Source organism: Pholcus phalangioides, unplaced genomic scaffold (genome assembly GCF_987345545.1).
Source record: "Pholcus phalangioides strain wild (caught in Gottingen) unplaced genomic scaffold, Ppha-v1.0 ptg000008l_1, whole genome shotgun sequence".
Lineage (NCBI taxonomy): Eukaryota > Metazoa > Arthropoda > Arachnida > Araneae > Pholcidae > Pholcus > Pholcus phalangioides.
The window spans coordinates 9,466,827-9,486,159 of record NW_028301601.1 but is presented as its reverse complement, the minus strand read 5'-3'; the positions used below and the strand labels follow the sequence as shown (position 1 = coordinate 9,486,159).

Here is a 19,333-nt window from a genome sequence, read left to right as displayed (position 1 = left end):
AACCATTGGTTTGTATCAGATTTGGTACACGTATATTTAATTTCATATGAAATCCTAATGTTTGACAAAACGCATCCAGATACGTGATTCGCGCATCCAAATACAATTTTTCTCAGAATTTCCTTGAGGAATTTAAAATGCTCCTTCAAATTTTAGGTAAATTTTATTAATAGATTTATTTCTCTTATTTATCATAAACAAAATATCCGTCTTCTTACAAGAACTACCGCTTAAAACTTTGAAGACCAGTCAAATTTACTCTTTAAAACTATTTATATTTGGTTGACACTGAGCTATTCATGCCAGAACAAAATTTACAAATACTTGCAAATTTAAAAAAAAAACCATTATTAACACTTTGCACCCATGATGAAAATCATGAATTAATTCAAATAGATTATATCAAATGAATAGAAATTATTTCACAAAATAAAGAAAACTGTTCAGTTCATAAAATGAGAAAAACGTCATTTTACAACCCAAAAATATATTGATTGTATCAATACGAATATTTAACAAGATATCCTGCCGTACGTTGTCAAGATTTTGAACCATAACTCAACGTTTATCGCATGTATTTGTCTAACTACACTGTTTTAAACACGATTGGTTAAATGTCATTTCAAAAGATTCACACGTACATCTACAGACTTAAGTGTAACTTATGAGGAAACCATACAATCTTTTTTAAAATTTCAATTTCACATAACCTGCATCATTAGTAGCTGAATTTACAGTGAACATAACGAACCAAATTGTTCATTGCAACCATGTGTGTAACCATCCTTTTTCAAGCAGAAAATATTTTTACAGTTTTCGAAATCTTTGGCGATTTTCTGTGTTTCTGTCAAATTATAACACCGAAGCCGTTGATTATCGCATTTTTTTGGCTGTATCAGCACGAAATCATTGCAATAAAAATCAGTCGAAACGTCAATATTTTGATTTTCTCTTCTAATTCGAGCTTCAAGTTTTATGATCAAGCTTTCACCAATCTTCTCCGATTTCATAGTTTTTGATAATGTTTGACACCTGTGCTTACTGCAAACTCTTTGGCAATTTCAGTTTTAGCTTTTTATTGCTTCCAAAACTTTTAAATTGTTGCACAAACCCGAATCCGTTAATTTTTTCCAATTTTCAACCCCTCATACATCGCGGCCCACCCTATCGTACCGTGGTATTCTTGGATATTGATGTTAAACATTGTTATTTATTCTGAATTTATTAACTTCATTAAATTTTAACTTTTATTCCTTTTTAAACAACTTCTTTTATTAATTAATTAGTTAATTATTTTTATGCCATGCAATTTGTGGACATTCTTTTTCTCAGTCACTTCGTCGGACATTTTGCCTGTTGTGGCTTTGTATTTGTATTTGTAATCAATTGTTTCTTTTATTGAATCTGAAAGTTGTCACGCGCGATAATCCTGAAATTATTTTTTCATTAATTTTAAATTTGCATTAATTATGAAATAATTTCTTTCCGAAAATTTATAATTTCTTTTTCTTCAAAAATTTTTAATCTTTTTCATGAGTTATTACAATTAATAATCCTGGAATTTCAATTGGCAATTCCGAAATTTGTCTTGACAATTCTGAAATTATTCTCATAATTCTGAAATTATTCTTAATAATTCTGAAATTATTTCCATCAGTAGTTTTGCAATTATTCCTTTTCGGTAATTAATAAGCTTTTTCTTTTCATTAATTATAAATTTTCCTCGATTACGAAATTATTTCTTTCATTACGGGGCTTTTCAGCATTTTCGAAAATTCTGTAATTATGTATAAATTTTGAATGCCGAATTTGTGCCTCTCGAATTATGTAGCCTATATGAAATCATATACCTCAAAAATTGTGGTGGCTCAGGTTCCCCCGATTTTGTTACGACGGCCCTTTTAACGTACACCGAATACTGTTGAATCTGGAAAGTATCTCACGCTTTTTAAATGATGTAGTGCAGCGGTTCTCAACCGGTGCTCCGCGGAGCCCCAAGGGCTCCTTGTGCACTCTCCGGGGGCTCCGCGGCCACTCTAGGAAAATAAAAAAAACATTAAAATATAAAAAAATAATTATTTTTAAATAGTAAAAATAAATCAGTAACTTTAATGAATAATTGACAATGGGCCTGTGGGGCTCCGCCATAGAATGTTTTTACTAAAGAGGGCTCCGCGATTCAAAAAAGGTTGAGAATCGCTGATGTAGTGCAATCTCTTTAGCAATTCGAAATGAATAACTGAGGAACGAATTATCAGAGTTTCCATTATTTTCTATAGGGAAGTTTGACTCGATAAAAAATAAGAGTGAATCGGATAACGAGCACTTTCACACAACGGATTATGCTCGTTAACGTCCACTGTACTCAACTACGATAAAACCCCCCTATAACGATATTTTTTAAAGAATTTTGAAACTGCTAAGAAAATGATATTTTGTTATATCTCACCCAAAATTGCCTTCAAAATACTTGCAAACCTGCCACCTATTTTTTGTTTATCCTGGGGGGGGGGGGGGGTTTCTGATAACATCGGTTACTTTGCACCACACGATCATCGAAAGAATTGAAGAAGTTGTTAATGTTATACTTCTTTCTGTGTAAAACTCAAAAATGCAATGCGGTGAAATCCCTTACAAGGACAATGAATCTAACTGAATTTTATTAATCCGCCGATAAATTACTATTTTTTGTGGAACTCATAGGTGCATTTTCTGGTATGTTAAAACGTCGATTTAGAAAAAGATCTCACAAAAGCATTGGCAGCACTTGATGATAATGTTACTTCTCGATATACAACAACAATCCCTCTACAACGATTTTTTTCTTAGTCCGCAGAGTATCGATGCATCGATAACACTATTATAAAATTCCCAAAAGATATAGAAGATAAAGGTATGCCTACAAAAATTTAGTTTCATTCAATTTTTTACATTGTTGTAGATCATAGTTTCTCAACCTTTTTTGTCCCATCGCCCCCTTCAGAAATTTTTTTCTCCCACCGCAATCCGACCCATAGGATCCTATGTTATACCCGTAGCTTCTACCGCCCCTCCGAACATTCCAACGTCCCCCCGGGGGCGTTAATGCCCACGTTGGAAATAACTGTTGTAGATCTTTAATGAAAATTACGTGCGATGTACGAAATTGCGGTAAAAACCGTCGTGTTCCTAACCGTAGCGATAACGTAGGAATAAATAAACAAGCAGTAAAATTTTTGCTCGTAATGCGAATCATCATTCGTTAACCGACTCAAAATTTGTTTAAAAGTTTTGCGCATTATGCGAATCGTTCGTTAACCGAAGTTTTAATTTGCATCGTTGTCTTAAGTGGATTAACTTCAGACGATAGGTCTTCAACCTTTAAAAATAACTTCCTTTATTAATTCATCAATTCGTTTTAATAAATTATTATATATACAGGGTATATTATATATACCCTGATATATACAGGGTGTCCTGTAAGTGCTAATATGGCAATCGATTTCTCCAGCCCTGATATATACAGGGTGTCCTGTAAGTGTTAATACAGCATTTATCTCATCAACCGCCCGTTGTAGAGGTATAGTTTCAGTTTAAAAAATGATCAAAAGACGTTCAAAAATTACCCTGTACCAGTTTTTAGAGTGAAAATACAGTGTTTCACAAAATAAAAAATATGAATTTTTATACGATCCCTTTATCCTTTAATTTCTGATTAGAAAACAGTTGCCCTGTATCTCCTGAAGCCAACAGAAAAAGAAAAAAAAAAACTCCCATGTTTCTAAGTGCAATTTTCGCTAAGATATTTGAAGTCAAAAATTGAAGAGAAAATTTATAAAAGAACAGCATAAACTAACGGACAATGCTGCTTCCCTCGATTATGCTGCCCTTTCCCACCTTTTTCGATTTTTGAATCCGAATATTTCAGCGAATATTGCACTTAGAAACATGGGATTTTTTTTTTTGTGTGTGCCTCAGGAGATACAAGAAAACAACTTTCTAATTTAGAAGAATTTAGTTAGAAGACAGGGATACCGTATAAAAATTTAGATTTTTTTGATTTTGTGACACACTGTATTTTCACTCTCAAAACTGGTACAGAGTAATTTTTTAATTCCTTTCGACTATTTTTTTAAATTGATACTATACCTCTGAGCAATGCCGTAACTAGTCATTCCTGTGCCCTATGCAAGAATTTGCATTTAGGCTCATTCTGGGTGTCCCTCCCAAGTGGGCCATGTGCAGGTGCGCCTGTTGCACCTGCCTAGTTACGGCACTGCTCTATGACGGACGGCTGGTGAGATAAAGGCCGCATTAGCAGTTACAGGGCACCCTGTATAATAATTGCACATCTGATTTTATGATTATTGCGCCATAACCAATTGCGATAAAATAGTACTTGATGATCTTTAAATCAGAAATATTCATTATTGTTACTTCTTCAAACAGATTCCAGTCCACCTAACGCTGCCACATACCATGTCGTAGCATGTCATAGGTGACGAAGCCAAAATCTACTACAGCAATAATAGAAGAAAAAAAAAAATATCATGAAAGAGCGCCGGGACAGAGACGCCCATTTTCTCTTCGCTTTCACAGTAGGTAAGTGAACAAATCGATAAATCATGTTAAAACTTTTCAATAAGCGTAAGTGAGAAACTACGAAAACAAACGCGTGTAACTCATTGTAATGAATGTTATTTCGATAATTTTACTTTCATTGTTATTATTAGCATCAAAATAACGAGATAAATTCACGTTTACAGCTCTACTGCAGGCAGCTGGAGCTACAGAACATGGAGCCAAAAATCATGTAAGTTCGATGATTTACAATGTTCTATATTTGTTTACTTCCACAACCCAAAATTGGGTAGATCGCGAATTGGCCAACTTCATTGTAAGTTCACTCGGCTCATGTCCGAATTTCGGCCTTGTCCATACAGCACGCGAAGTGGCCGGAGCTCCCTGGCCAAACTCCGATAACAAAAGACATGATTCAGTATCATCGTCAAGTTGGCGTATTTTTTCGTGATAATTATGGCCACCCATCAAACCACAGTCACGATGAGGTAATATTAGGGCATATTGAGGACATAACTGTATATTTTAAAACTTTCCCTGTGTTGGCAGTTTCTTTTATACACAATCATTTATAATCCGTAAAAAAAAAACGCTATTATAACCCATTTAATCAAATCAAATCCCCATAAACTCTCATATTTCTATTTATATCAAAACACCAAGCGATTTTCTTTTCATACAGCAACCATTGTTATAATAGAATTGTTTCCATTCGAATCCATTTCCCTCTCATCATTGTTATTTGCAATATATACTCGCGTGCTTTTAACAATACAAAATAAATAATTAATGCCCTAATTCCAGTCATATTCCACTTCGAATGAGTTTTTCAAGAGAATAATGATGACTTTTTTTCCATTCATTATTATCATTATTTCTTTTTTTTTTCCTATTCTTTCCCCTCCTTTCTCATCTACTTTCAAATACCGTATTGAAAGAAAAGATAATATAAGTATATAGGGAGATGGGTTGTTTGGCTTCCATTTTGTATGTTGAAAGCAAATTATAGAGCCATGGCATTGGTCCAATGATCGGTTTACCGGTTCGATTCATTTAGAATAAGTTAATGCTTCAATGGATTTGTAGGTTTCTCAGTTATAAGACGGAGAATAAGAAAATGGCTTTCTTATGTCTCATTTTCTTCTCGTTGATGAATCCTCCGTAGCATAAATACATATTTATTTCATGTCCCCTGTATGCTAAAAAAAATGCATAAATAACTTATGTTAATATGTTACAAAAGCAATATTTTAATTGATGTTAAAATATTTCTTTAGGAAAGTATTTAATGTTTTAATTCTATGAGATATGCCGTTTAATAATTAGGTCATTCAAAGCCAAAAAGGGGCCGAAAGTTAAAAATAGTGAATATATTATGAGATCATTCGCTGAGAATTTGATATTATTAGGCAGCGGAATCATTTTATACGTTTAGAAGGCTATAAAACAGCGTTTCTCAACCTATTGTCCGTGTTCGCTGACCAGGGGTGGTCCCTGACGATGGTACAGGTGTTTCTCAGGCAGACTTGATAATTTTAATTATAACTAAATGAAAAAAAATGTTCTCATTGATTTTAGTACCATTCTATCAATAAATTTTATTGATTTTAATAATGCTCTCTTATGGGTTCAAATAGAACCTGGACTTTTACAGTTAGGGGGTAACCATATCTAATTCAGGGGGGAAACACTGTTTATTGCAATACTAAATATGGAGTATAAGTGTAGCTAAAATATGCAATTTACGACAAATTTGCTGATTATTACTAAAATTACTGAAGAGTGGGGCAAATAGCAGTTAACTAAAATGAAATTTCATGAAAAAGCAGTCACCATGACTAGGGACCATTTTTCCATTGAGGAAAAATACTGGAAACTGTGATCTGAAATACGGGAAAATATGGGATATTGCCAATTGTTTTCTTAAACATAGCCATAAGTTGGCAAAATCACCAATCGTAGCTGAAAATTATGAATGAGTGGAAAATGAAAGGACTGCTGGAACTCAGTTTACTTGAAAAGTAGTTCACGGAAAAAATGTTGATCACACTCATCTCACATATCTCTCTCATCATTGATCACATACATAACATAATTATATATATCATAGCATAATTAATAAGTTATGAAAGTTATCTTTACTCACCATTTTTAGTAATGATTGAAAATTCGAATAAGCTTCGTTGAAATAAAATGGAACAATTCATTCTGTACATTTCGGACCGGACGAAAATACAGGGATGTCCCGTAAAATACGGGACACCTGGTCACGCAAGTCATTCTGTAATTAGAGATCCGTCGAATGATCTCAGATATTTCATTGGTCCTTGGATTCAGAAAGGTTGAGAAAGGCTTCTATAAAAAGATTGAATACTGAAATAACATATATTGAGCGGTTTATTTCATTCGATGGTAAATAAATTTGTAAATTTTGAGTAGAAAAATATGTACAGGGTGATTATAAAAAAAACTATCCCGACATATGGGCCCCTAACTATCATACCATTCACAGAAACTGAATGAAATTTTGGCATAAGGTATTTTGATGTATGCGCTCAAGAATGATATGGAAAACAACAGCGTCACTCTAACAGTGACGGTTACAGTGAGAAAATTTCGAAAATATCAAATGGCAACACCAAGTTTTTTGTATTGGAATGTGATCTCCATTGTGAAAAACCCTAAATAGCGTTCGAACGGCAACTGTAGCATCAAAATCACCGGCGGTAGATAGGCTAAAAGTGAGGACAACCAATAAGGACAGAGAAGCAGCATAAAATAAAGCATTTTACTGTGTTTTCCACATGACCTTGTGGAGGACTAATCAGGCCTTGTGGGATCGAAGAAACGGTGTGACGAATGAAACGAACATTAATGCTCTGGTGCACGGCAAAGTCCTTTTTTACTTTTTCCTTGCCTAGCTCCGGGGATTTTCGTGCTACAGGTGCCATTCCAACGCTATTTAGTGTTTTTCAGTATGGAGATCGCATACCAATACAAAGAAACTTGGTGTTGCCATTTGATATTTTCGAAATTTTCTCACTGTAACCGTAACTGTTAGAGTGACACTGTTGTTTTCCATATCATTCTTGAGCGCATACCTCAAAATACCTTATGCCAAAATTTCATTCAGTTTCTGTGAATGGTATGACAGTTAGGGGCCCATATGTCGGGATAGTTTTTTTATAATCACCCCGTATATACAGGGTATCTCTCCTGCTAGAATGCTATAATGCGGCCTTTATTTCATCAACCGTCCTTCGTAGCGGTATAGTTTCAAATTAAAAAATGCTCCAGAGGCGTTCAGAAATCACCCCAGTAACAGTTTTGAGAGTGAAAAAATACAGTGTGTCACAAAGAATCTAAATAACTATACGGTACTCCGTTCCTCTAACCTCCGATTAGAAAGTTGTTGCCCTGTCTTTTCTGAGTCCAACAAAAGAGATCCTATGTTTTTAACTGCAATATTAGCTGAAATATTCGAATTCAAAAATCGGGAAAAACAGTTTTGAAAGAACATTATAAATGAAAGAAAGGAGCATTGTGTGTCCGTTAGTTTTTTTCTGTTCTTTCATAACTTTTCTCTGTTTTTTTTAATTCAAATATCAGAACGAATATTGCATTTGGAAACATGGGGTATTTTTTTTGTTGGTTTCAGAAGAGGCAGGGCAACAACTTTCTAATTGGAAGTTAGAGGACAAGGGGACCGTATAAAAGTTTGGATTTTTTTTTTAAATTCCGTTTTACGCACTGTATTTTCACTCTCGCAACTGATACCGGGTGACTGAAATTTTCCTTTACGATGAGCGGTTTATGAGATAAAGGCCGAATTAGAACTTGAAGGACACTCTATATGAATTGGTCGATATAAATTTTATACAGAAAATACTGTATCCGTAACTTTCCTAGATTTTAGTTATTAGTACAGTCGAATCCCGTTATAACGAACTCCAACAGACCGGAGAAATCACTTCGTTAAAACGAAATTTCGTTATAAAGGAATTCCGGGTTTTTTGCATTGTTGCTATATAAACTTATCTGGCGGATTAGAAAAGTGTTCGTTAAAACAAGATTTTCGCTATATCGGTATTCGTTAAAACGGGATTCGACTGCATTGAGTTTTCCTCGTTGTCTAAACGTCATTCTAGTTTTATCATACGCATTTTAAGAATTAAGTCGTTTACAGCAAAGGGAAAAAGTTACGAGAGAGAGAGACAAAAATAGTGAATATATTATACCGATTAATGCTAGTAAAAATTATGCAACGCAATTTTGTTAAAAACACCGCTGAAATTTGTGATGTAAATCGGCTTCTGTGGCATTTGCTTCACCTACTTTACTGCTATATAGCATCTCAGAATCTTTTGATGTGATTGGATCATTGCCAAAAACCTAGTTTCCTCGATCGTTGTTGAAATTTTGTGGTCCCATTGTGTGTTGAAAATTATCTTTGCTGTTAATATCGTTGCTTAAAATACATTGTTGCTTCGGAAATTAATTGAAAATTCATTTTTGCTCCGATCATTGCTGAAATTGCATTGTTGCTTTGACAATTTTGTCTTGCATATCAATGCTGAAAATTCTTTGCCGTTGATATCGTTGCTTAAAATCCATTGTTGCTTCGGTCATTTCTGAAAATTCATTTTTGCTCCGATTACTGCTGAAATTGCATTGTTGCTTTGACAATTTTATGTCTTTCATATCAATGCTGAAAATTCTTTGCCATTAATAGCATTGCTGAAAATTCTTTGTTGCTTCGATCACCGCTGAATATCGACTGTTGCTTGGATTATTGCTAAAAATCAGATGTTTCTTGGATTAGTAATAAAAATCCGAAGTTTCATGGATTATTGCTAAAAATTCTCTGTTGCTTCGATAATTACTGCTAAAAATCCATTGTTGCTTCGATAATTACTGCTAAAAATCCATTGTTGCCTCGATTATTGCTAAAAATCTGATGTTTCGTGGATTATTGCTAAAAATCTGATTTTTCGTGGATTATTGCTGAAAATCCTCTGATGTTTCGTGGATTATTGCGAAAAATCCTCTGCCACTTTGAACATTGCTGAAATTGCTATGAATACCACCGTTGCTTCGTTCATAGCTCAAAAGCTAGTTGTTGCTCTAAATATTTATTTCAGTGGATTTGTTTATTCTTCTATTATATTTGCGAATTCATTGTCCTTCCCATTATCACTGAAAATTAATTGTTGTTTCGATTATGTGAGAAGAAATTTATACAAAGAAAAGGAAAAAAAATAATTGAGCGATTATTTTATTATTATTAATCCATTTGACACAACAGTCGGAAATAATTTTGGAAGCTTACACTAAACACAGCTAAAAACTCAATGTCGCAACTCTTCTTTTGCGAGACACTTTACAGGGTAATTTTATTATCAAAAACAAAAACTATGCACATGATATACATAATGACATGAATTTCTAGAAAAATCCAATATGACCATAAAAACGAGAAATCATAAAATATTATCACGAAAAGAAATACAAGGTCTTATCAAACACAAAATGCATTTCTTATCAAAAACTATAAGAAACGTTTGTTTTTCATGACCGTGAGCAAACTTTTCAATACGCTATAACCGTTGGTGTGTGGTGCCGGTCCGGCAAAAATTTCACCCAATCTATGCAGCCGCTGTATAATTCCAAATTAAAAAAAAAATAAGAACAATAAATGCAGTCGAATCTCATTTTAACGAATGCCGTTATAGCGAAAATCTGGTTTTAACGAACACTCTTTCAATCCCCTAGATAAGTTCACATAGGAACAATCCAAATACCTGGAATTCTATTGTAACGAAGTGCATTTCTCTTGGAATTCGTTATAACGGGATTCGACTGTACTCTTTCTAAATCTGTTAATATTTATTTTTTTATCATCGTCCTATCTGCAAATTATTAAATTATTATTTCTACTTATTCATCTTTTGCCGGTCTGCAAATTATTTTTCACATTCAAATGTTTTTACCGGTCTGCAAATTATTTTTCACATTCAAATGTTTTTACCGGTCTGCAAAGCAATGAACATCTTTATTTTCCACTTGTCCGCAAATTATTGTACAGTTTTTGTTTTTATCCGTTCACAAATTATTTTCCCTATTGATTTACTTCTGCTGCAAACACAAAATATTTTTCTTCCTATTTCTTTATAGTTTTTTCTGCAAATTATTTTTTCATTTATTTACATTCTACCGGTCCACAAATTATCGAACATCTTTACATTGCATTGAACCGCAAATTATTGAACATCTTTATACAGTCGAATCCGTTATAACGAACTCCAAGGGAACAGAGAAATCACTTTGTTATAAAGAAATTTCGTTATAAAAGAATTCCAGATTTTTTTTTTTTTTACATTGCCCCTATGTAAACTTTTCTGGAGGGGGGATTAGAAAAGTTTTCGTTAAAACGAGATTTTTCACTACAGCAGTATTAAAACGGGAATCGACTGTATTGCACTGCATGAAAATTATTGAACATATATATATTTTTGCCTGTTCGAAAAATATTCCATTCATTTCAACCCGTTAACGAAATCATCTATGTTCACTGGTCCACTAGCGTGAAAAAATTGAAAAATTGAGGAACACTACGCAATAAGATCAGAATATAGGACCATATAACTGAGGGTATAGAGCGGATATTCAATGCCCGTATATCAATATGGCTATTGTCATACTTAAAATCTAACTAAAATGAATTACAACCTCTATTATCGTCAATTTACAAGGAAAGTAAAACAAAACGCGGTACTTTTTTGTTGTGTTGATAATGATCCGTTTTCAGGGAGTAGGATGTAAATTTCAGTTGGTTTCCCACGGTTATTAACGTATGTGTATTTGGTTCTAGAAATGGGGTTAACCGCGATGATTCTCATCTAATTTGGTTCTAGAAATGGGGTTAACCGCGATGATTCTCATCTAATTTGGTTCAGAACTGGTTGTTTCCGTACCTTCTTACGGATGAGTTTTCCTATCATCAGTTCCGCTGGACTTCGAAGTGGACAAAACAATTTTGCGCGATGCGGTTCTCATTGCGCATCGATGATCATGCGAAGTTCCAGAGGTTGGATTCTCAAGGTATTACCAGCCGATACAATCGCTTATTATGGGCCGGAAAGGCAAAAATCTATTCTGTAAATTTGTCAAATCTATTGCCCGACATGGACGAGACATTTCTTTTCTAGCGCATGTCCGACGCCAGCATGTAAAAGGAATTAATTAATTAATACTTTCATTTTTGTTAAGTTTTTTTTCACCAACGATGCTGCAAATGTTCCTTAGGCCGGTATTAAACTATAAAAGTTTTTTAAAAGCTCTTGAAGCCACATCATTTGTTTAGAGTTCTTCCAGTTTAAGTGGTCGTCAACTGAGGATATGGCAGCAAACTTATCCAAATTGAAGAATCTGTGGAATGAGCTTAACAAAGGTCGAATAAAACTCGAAAAATTCAACCAAAAAGATCGCCGGTAGCATTTGGTCGAATGTAACCTATGAGCTTTATAGGTTGGATTTTTCAAGTTTTATAAGAGGGATTTTATCAAACTTTTATAGTGTAATACCGGCCTTACACACAAATGCTTGAAATGCTTTCTTTAGCAGCCATGATGCGAATTTGTAGTCAACATATTGTGATCTATTTCCACTGTCCTAATATTTAGCAGCTTGGTTAATGGGACCTTTATGGACCCTCTTACACTGCAACTGGGCTGTTCTTGAAAACGGTAAACCTCACTTCCAGCGAAATAGTATACCCTAAAAGTCTTCGAGGATGAAGAGAAAAGAGACTTCTTAGTTTTCATAAAACTTTGATCTCCTGGATTCATGTTCTATCTCCAGGATCGAACCCATGAACCTGACGGGAACCTTCCTGGTGGTAAACGAGCATCTTACCAGCGCACCTCTAGGGTGCCTGGGACTGCTGCGGCCCTATCAAAAAAAAAACTATACTACCTGTTATAATTTTTCAAGTGAATTCGGTTGTTCGTTCCAAATGGGTATGCAATGTGAAAACGAGCAAAATGTGTTATACAGTATTACGACGTATTATTTGTTTGTCTTTGCTGCATATAAGTATATAAACTTTATGCACCAAAATACCTCGGTTAATACGTTTTTCGTGTACGCCACAAAATGAATTTTGCAAACATTGTAACCGGTATTTTCGTGCATAAAATTTACACCAGTATGCATCATAACAATTAAAAAGAAACATAGTTTCCTACCACACATTTTGTTCATTTTCACATCCGCACAGCACCAACAACCATTTTATTTTAAGAATAACAGATAGTTTTGTTTTTATTCAACAGGTGACAGCAGCGCTCTCAGCTTTCGCGTTTGCTCGTGAAATATAATAAGTCAGAAGGTTATACAGGACATTTTCGGACATGTAAAATATTGTGATACAGGTGTATATTATTTTGTCGGGAGATGAGATATTTCGGCGTGTAATCTGTTGTTGTGGCTCTATGGAATCCAAGTAGTAAGGGGATTAAAGTGGCCATACTTTTCCCCCCATTATATTTCGTTTAAGTTCTTCAGATCCGTTCCCCCCCCCCTCCCACAGATCTCTCTGCCTCCCTTAATCACCTTCGATAGCTCCCCATTTCATTCGATTTCCACCCGGCGGGCCATGTGACTCCCTTGCCAAGGCTGTAAGGGAGCCACATGGCCCTTCGATACTGAATCGTTACTAAATCTTCCTTGTTGAGATGTACCCATGTCCCTTTCACACCTTGGTGCCACAAATGTGCAGGTTGTTTTTTCCTCACCGTAAACTGTCTTTTGACCTCAGCGAGTCAAGCCTTGACTTAAAGGATTGTGTAAGTTTTGAGTTAGAGATACGGCAAACAAGAACTTTGGGGGCTTTCATCAGAGGGCAGTATTTAAATTTGAACTTTTAGGGGTTTTTTTTAGATGGCTTATAGGAGGAAGTGTTTCTGGGAAAAGTGTGATTTATATTACGCAAAATTTAGCAATAACATTGTAGAAAAAAATTGCACGTGTGATTATAATCATGCTCTGCGTAATCCTGGCTGAAAACAATTAAAAAATGAATTATTTCTTCACTGAAAAATAAATAAACAATTGAAAATATGAAAAAAAACTCGGTAAAAAAAGATTCGTTTTTATGCGTTTTTGAGTATCAAAAATGCAAAAACAGTCTGAAAATTCCAAAAACGAATACTCTGGGTCTGAAAGGTGATGCAGCATAAAACGCGTTCGGTTATTTAAATCCAATTTCTTTACCACGCTTCAAACGTTAATACAATTGAACGTTCAATCTCATACAAGCTGATGATGACGTATGCTATTCTGTTTTGAACCGAAACAAGATTCTCAGATTCTGAAAAGCTCGTGGCTTTTTCGTATAATATCTAATTCACATTCCAATAACGTTGGAATCCCTGAAAGAGCCAGCTTTTGAGAGCACGAGTATTGACGGGAAAAAAAACAAACGAACGAACAGCCATGGAATTATCCGATTCATATCTTATGCAAATAAGACAATAAATAACTGGTTTTTCTGGCAAATAGACCGGAAGTCCCTTCAGAAAACAAAGGGTCTTGTAAAACAAGAATGAAACTAACGAGCTATTTATTAGACTAACTGTTCGATTTTTCCCCCGTCTCCACAAGAGAAAGGACCCGAAGAAATAGAATGAAGGCCTTTATTTGTTTTATTCTCGAGAATTCAAATATAACAGATCTCAAGGCTGTTTCGAAACTTTTAAATGGTTTTTCACAACCGTTCACTGGTCATTTTCTCGAGTCTCTACTACGCGTTATTGACAATCACAATGCGAGTTCGCACACAACAAGGTCGAATTCGGTGCCGGGACTGCGAGCATTTGGAAAATTGGAGCAGGATACGCTCGAACGGTAATTGCTAGCTCCTTTTCCGTGGTGTAAATGAATGTATAGGAAATGCTATCCACATTGAATGACTTACTATTCGAGTTACACGAGTTGGACAAACAAAAGAGGAATCGGAAATTGGGAGGCCATAAATCATAGACCTGGTCATACAACTCATATTACAATGGCTAATGACTATTTCAATCGGTTGCAAATGGTCAGGGAACGTGGCAGGAAATACTTTCGTTACCTGTTGCTGCCCTATTGTTTTTCATCGTTCTGCTTTTTTTTGTTAATGGCGTTTTCTAGTATTTGATCAAAAACACTGGCGTAAGGTCACGCATTATCTATTACTCGATATGTCTGAAGAATATATGAGACATTTACACCCCTTGTAATCTGATCTTGGATCATTAGCGAAAAGCGTTGTAACAGCCGAACTGTACCTACAATGTACAGTGGAACTTCGATTAACGAGCGGTTCGGTTAGCGAGCAATTCGCATAACGAGCAAAAAAAATTTTGAAAAAAATTGATTCGATTAACGAGCGATGAATCGCATTACGAGCAAAAATTTTGCGCTTTGTTTATTTAATGTCGCGTTTTCACAACTGAGCTGATGATTTTTGTCCGTTTCGTGCACACACGTACTGTGGAATTGTAAGTATTATTCTCCCCTACAGTGTCCGGTCAGCGTGCCTCACTGGAAAAATTGAGTGTGACTATTATACGGAACAAGATGTCGCATTGTAATCGCGCGTATCTTTTCTGAGGAAGAGAGAGAAGAAATTTCACATTTGAAAACTGAGAACTCCCTCACTTTTCAAATGTGATTACAGAGATGTGTAAAATGTGGGAATCCGTGCGAAATTCTGTGGAAAAGTACCAGTGAAATAGAAGTACAGTAAAGCAGGCAATAAGTCTGCCCAACGACAATGCAATTTCCCATCTCCGAGAAATCCTAAAAAGGAGGCAAAAAGTAAGTGTCATTGGATACGTTCTTTTTAAAAATCACACAAAAAGAACAAGAATGCAAAACAACAGTGAGTCCTTAAATCGTCCAACACAAGATAGTCCTCTTCTCTCTCTTTGTTTAGAGTAAGTTAATTTATATATACATTATCGTATCGCATGTTTGTTTATGGCGTTATTACATTATATTTGCTGTACATATTTCACTTGAAAGCTCTAATTCTTCACCTCTCCTTCTGTGTATGTGGCCCTCTTCAACAATTGTCGTGGCTCCACTTTTAGAGTATCTCAAGGTCACAAACGGGCCACATGGCATCAGGTTGCGAACTACTGAAGTATTATATAACATGCAAAGAAAAATCATTTCACTGGAACTTTTGCTTCGAATAAAAGTTACAATTTCCCGATTGAATTTGCTGACCGACTTCTGAATACCGTAATAAAGTGATAAAAAAATTGTATAATATCAAAAATATTAAAAAAAAACCAATAATATTAATCAAATTGTAGCTATGACCGTGACCTGGATTTGACTATGCTTTCTTTCCCACACAAAACACATACATGCACACACACTAATTATCTTACAAAACTGACAGTCTATTTTTTTCCCCCTTCTTCATAGGCCTTACTGGGCCCGTTCGTAACCCCACAATCAGCCAAGAGCTGGGCATGGGGGGTAACAATTTGATTCTGACACACAGATATTTTAAATCAATGATTTGTGTTATTAACATGTTAGATTGCAGTGGTTCTTAACATGGTGCCATATGGCCCTCTAGTGTCTCTGGGTTATTCGGGGGGGGGGGCACAGGTAAAAATCAGATGAAGGGGAACTGTCGGTTAGCGTGTCCGTCGGTCTCTTCGTGCCAGAGTATAAACGAGGCGAATAACTAGTTAATTTTCACTGGTCATTTTATTCTGGATTAAATAACATGGAACTTTTTATATTACACCCGTATGTATATACAAGATTCATCGAAAGACTGGTTATTTGTGGAGATGAAGAAAGGAGATTCACATTAGGAGATTCATCTCCACAAATAACCAGTCTTTCGATGAATCTTGTATTGACAAGTGGAGAGGACGTTTTTATATGCACGTATGTATATATCACGCATGTTGTCCACATTGAAAACTGCGCCCTTCTCTCTTTCTTGGAGTTCGCTGTTCGCTTCCTCTCTCTTCACCAGCCAAAACTCCGACCAAAACACTTGAAGAACTCTTCAACTTGCCCGGGGCTCAGAACTGAATGGTGCCCCAGAAAAATAAGCATTCATTTTGCATAATAATAACCCTTTCAAGAGGCTCCCAAGAAAATGTCTGTCCCGGGACCCCGAGATGGCTCTGTACTTGCCTTTATCTATATAGTTTTCTTCGTTTAAATTCGCGTTTTCCACTATTTCGAGAATTCCTTCATCTGCATCATTTTTGGCAACCGAAACGGCCTGTTACCATCGAATTCATTCCATACAAAGTATAATACTAAATCTGTGTGTTTACGAAAATACGTTTAAAGAGAATTTTCACTGATACATATTTTGTAACATATCAGTGCGCACTTTTTGGAACACAGTTTACGACTTTTTTTTAATACGAATTTTTCAATTTCTATTTAGTACTCATTTTGCAACATGTTTTAAGAATATTTTGCAAATTTTTAGACACATAATTTAGCCTCCAGATATCATTGAATATTTATAAACTCCCATGTGTTTACATTCTTTTTTTGGTTTTGATATAATAAAAACAATAAGTGGCCGAAACATATCTGCAAATCCCCACCCCCCCCCCCCAAGCACGAGGCTACGACGGTACGACCTATTTATAAGGCTGATTGCTTGTAATTTTTGATTGTATTAGGTCCTAATACAATCAAAAATTAGAAACAAGCATTTCAATCGGTACAAAAACTATCATAACCATTTCACATCAAATATCTAGAAGAAAAAAAAAAAACCCCATGCTTCTATTTATATCTAAACACTCTTTCTCTCTTATCATAACCATTGTTATAATAGAATTGTTTCCATTTCAATCCATTTCCCGCTCATTTTTTGTTGATTTGCTATTATATACTCGCGTGTTTTCAACAATAAAAAATAAATAATTAATGCCCCAATTCCAGTCATATTCCATTTCGAATGACTTTTTTAAAGAAAAATAATGAAAGCTTTTCTACTCATTATTATTTATTTTTTCCCGTATTCTTTCCTCAAGGCCTCTGAATTTGCCTTTCAGTGTGAGCCGCTGCATTTATTATATGGCAATATCATTGTTTGAGCTAATGCGCATGCGCTTTTACAATGGTGAACTGCAGTAATCCCTATATTTAGATTCTTGTCTCTTTTTTTTTTTGCATCCTTTCTCATGTACTTTCAAAATATAAAAAACCAACACCAGCACCTCCCTCAACCTTTCAAAGGGGTTCTCAACCTTTATCTGCCGCGACCCAAAATCAACAACTTGATTAAATTCGCGACCCTTCGACTATTATTAATTTAAAACTTCTCGTTAAGTATTTCTGATTCACAAAATGTTTGTTTTTGAACGATTTCTTCTTCAGGTAGGCCAACTGGGCCTGAGTCGAGGGATCTGAATCAAACCGGGGAGGGGTAAGTAATAGAAAGCCTTCGAAATAATCCCCAAAATTATTTGTCAGAAGTTCTGAATTTTCATTAAATCTGGAATTATTTCTCTCTTTAATTTCCAGTTATTTTTCATCGTTTATAAATTATTCTTCATCAATTCTGGAATTATTTTTCAACAATTCTGGGATTTTTTTCTCATTAATTTTCAATTATGTTTTATTAACTTGAGAATTATTTTTCATGAATTCTTGACTTATTTCACATCAATTCTTGAGTTATTTTTCTCTCATCAGTGTTGGAATTATTTTTCTCACCGATTCCAGAATTATTTTTTTCTCTAATTTTCAATTATCATTCATTAATTTCGGAATTATTTTTGGTTAATTCTTGACCAATTTTTCATGAATCTTTGAGTTTTTTTTTTCAGGAATTCTATAATTATTTCTCTGTTTAATTTTCAATGATTTTTCATTATTTTTAAAATAATTTCCCATCGATTAGAAAATGTTCATCTATCCCGGACTGTAAGCGGGTTCTTGCGACTCATCTCAGGAGCCTCTGCGACCCATATCAGATTTATGCACAGATGCAGATATGTGTTGTAGATACACAGGGTGTCCTGTAAGTGCCAAGTGCTAACGCGGCCTTTATCTCATCAACCATCCGTCGTAGAGGTAAAGTATCAATTTCAAAAATGCTCAAAAGGCTTTCAAAAACTATCCTGTACCTGTTATGAGAATGAAAATACAGTGTGTAACAAAATAAGAAATTTAATTATTTACACGGCCGCCCTATTCTCAAACTTCCAATTAGAAAGTTGTTGCCCTGTCTCTCCTGAGGCCAACAAAAAAAAAAAAATTCAGGTTTCTAAGTGCAATATTTGCTGAGATATTCGAATTCGAAAAGTTGGGAAAGAACAGCATGAATGAGGATGCGGATCGTTGTCCGTTAGTATTTGCTGTTCTTCTCTAACTTTTTTCTGATTTTTGAATTCAAATACCTTAGTAGATATTGCACTTAGAAACACGTAATTTTTTCTCTCTCTTGGCCTCAGGATATACAGGATAAGAACTGTCTAATTGGAGGTTAGAGGACGAGGGGACCGTATGAAAATTTAGATTTGTTCTTCCGTGACGCACTGTATTTTCACTCTCAAAACTGGTACAGGGTAGTTTTGGAACGCTGTTTAAGCATTTTTTAAATTGGAATCATACCTCTACCAAGGACGGTTGACGAGATAAAGGCCGCATTAGCACTTACAGGACAACCTGTATGTGAAATGATGTCGCTCTCAACTTGTTTATGCAAGGTATACACGAATGAACGAAA

The 19,333-nt window shown here is 35.0% G+C and overlaps 1 protein-coding gene across 2 annotated transcripts in view; it reads left to right on the top strand.

Annotated features, from left to right (window-relative positions):
• The window catches only part of LOC149083631 (uncharacterized), a 48,777-nt gene that overhangs the window by 18,901 nt on the left and 10,543 nt on the right, over window positions 1-19,333 (top strand). For both annotated transcript variants that reach the window (XM_089234115.1, XM_089234113.1), the window contains exons 2-3: window positions 4,429-4,581; window positions 4,746-4,792. In XM_089234115.1, the coding sequence (XP_089090241.1) occupies window positions 4,530-4,581; window positions 4,746-4,792 (99 nt within the window). In that variant the 5' untranslated portion in view covers window positions 4,429-4,529. The remainder of the gene's footprint in view (window positions 1-4,428; window positions 4,582-4,745; window positions 4,793-19,333) is intronic.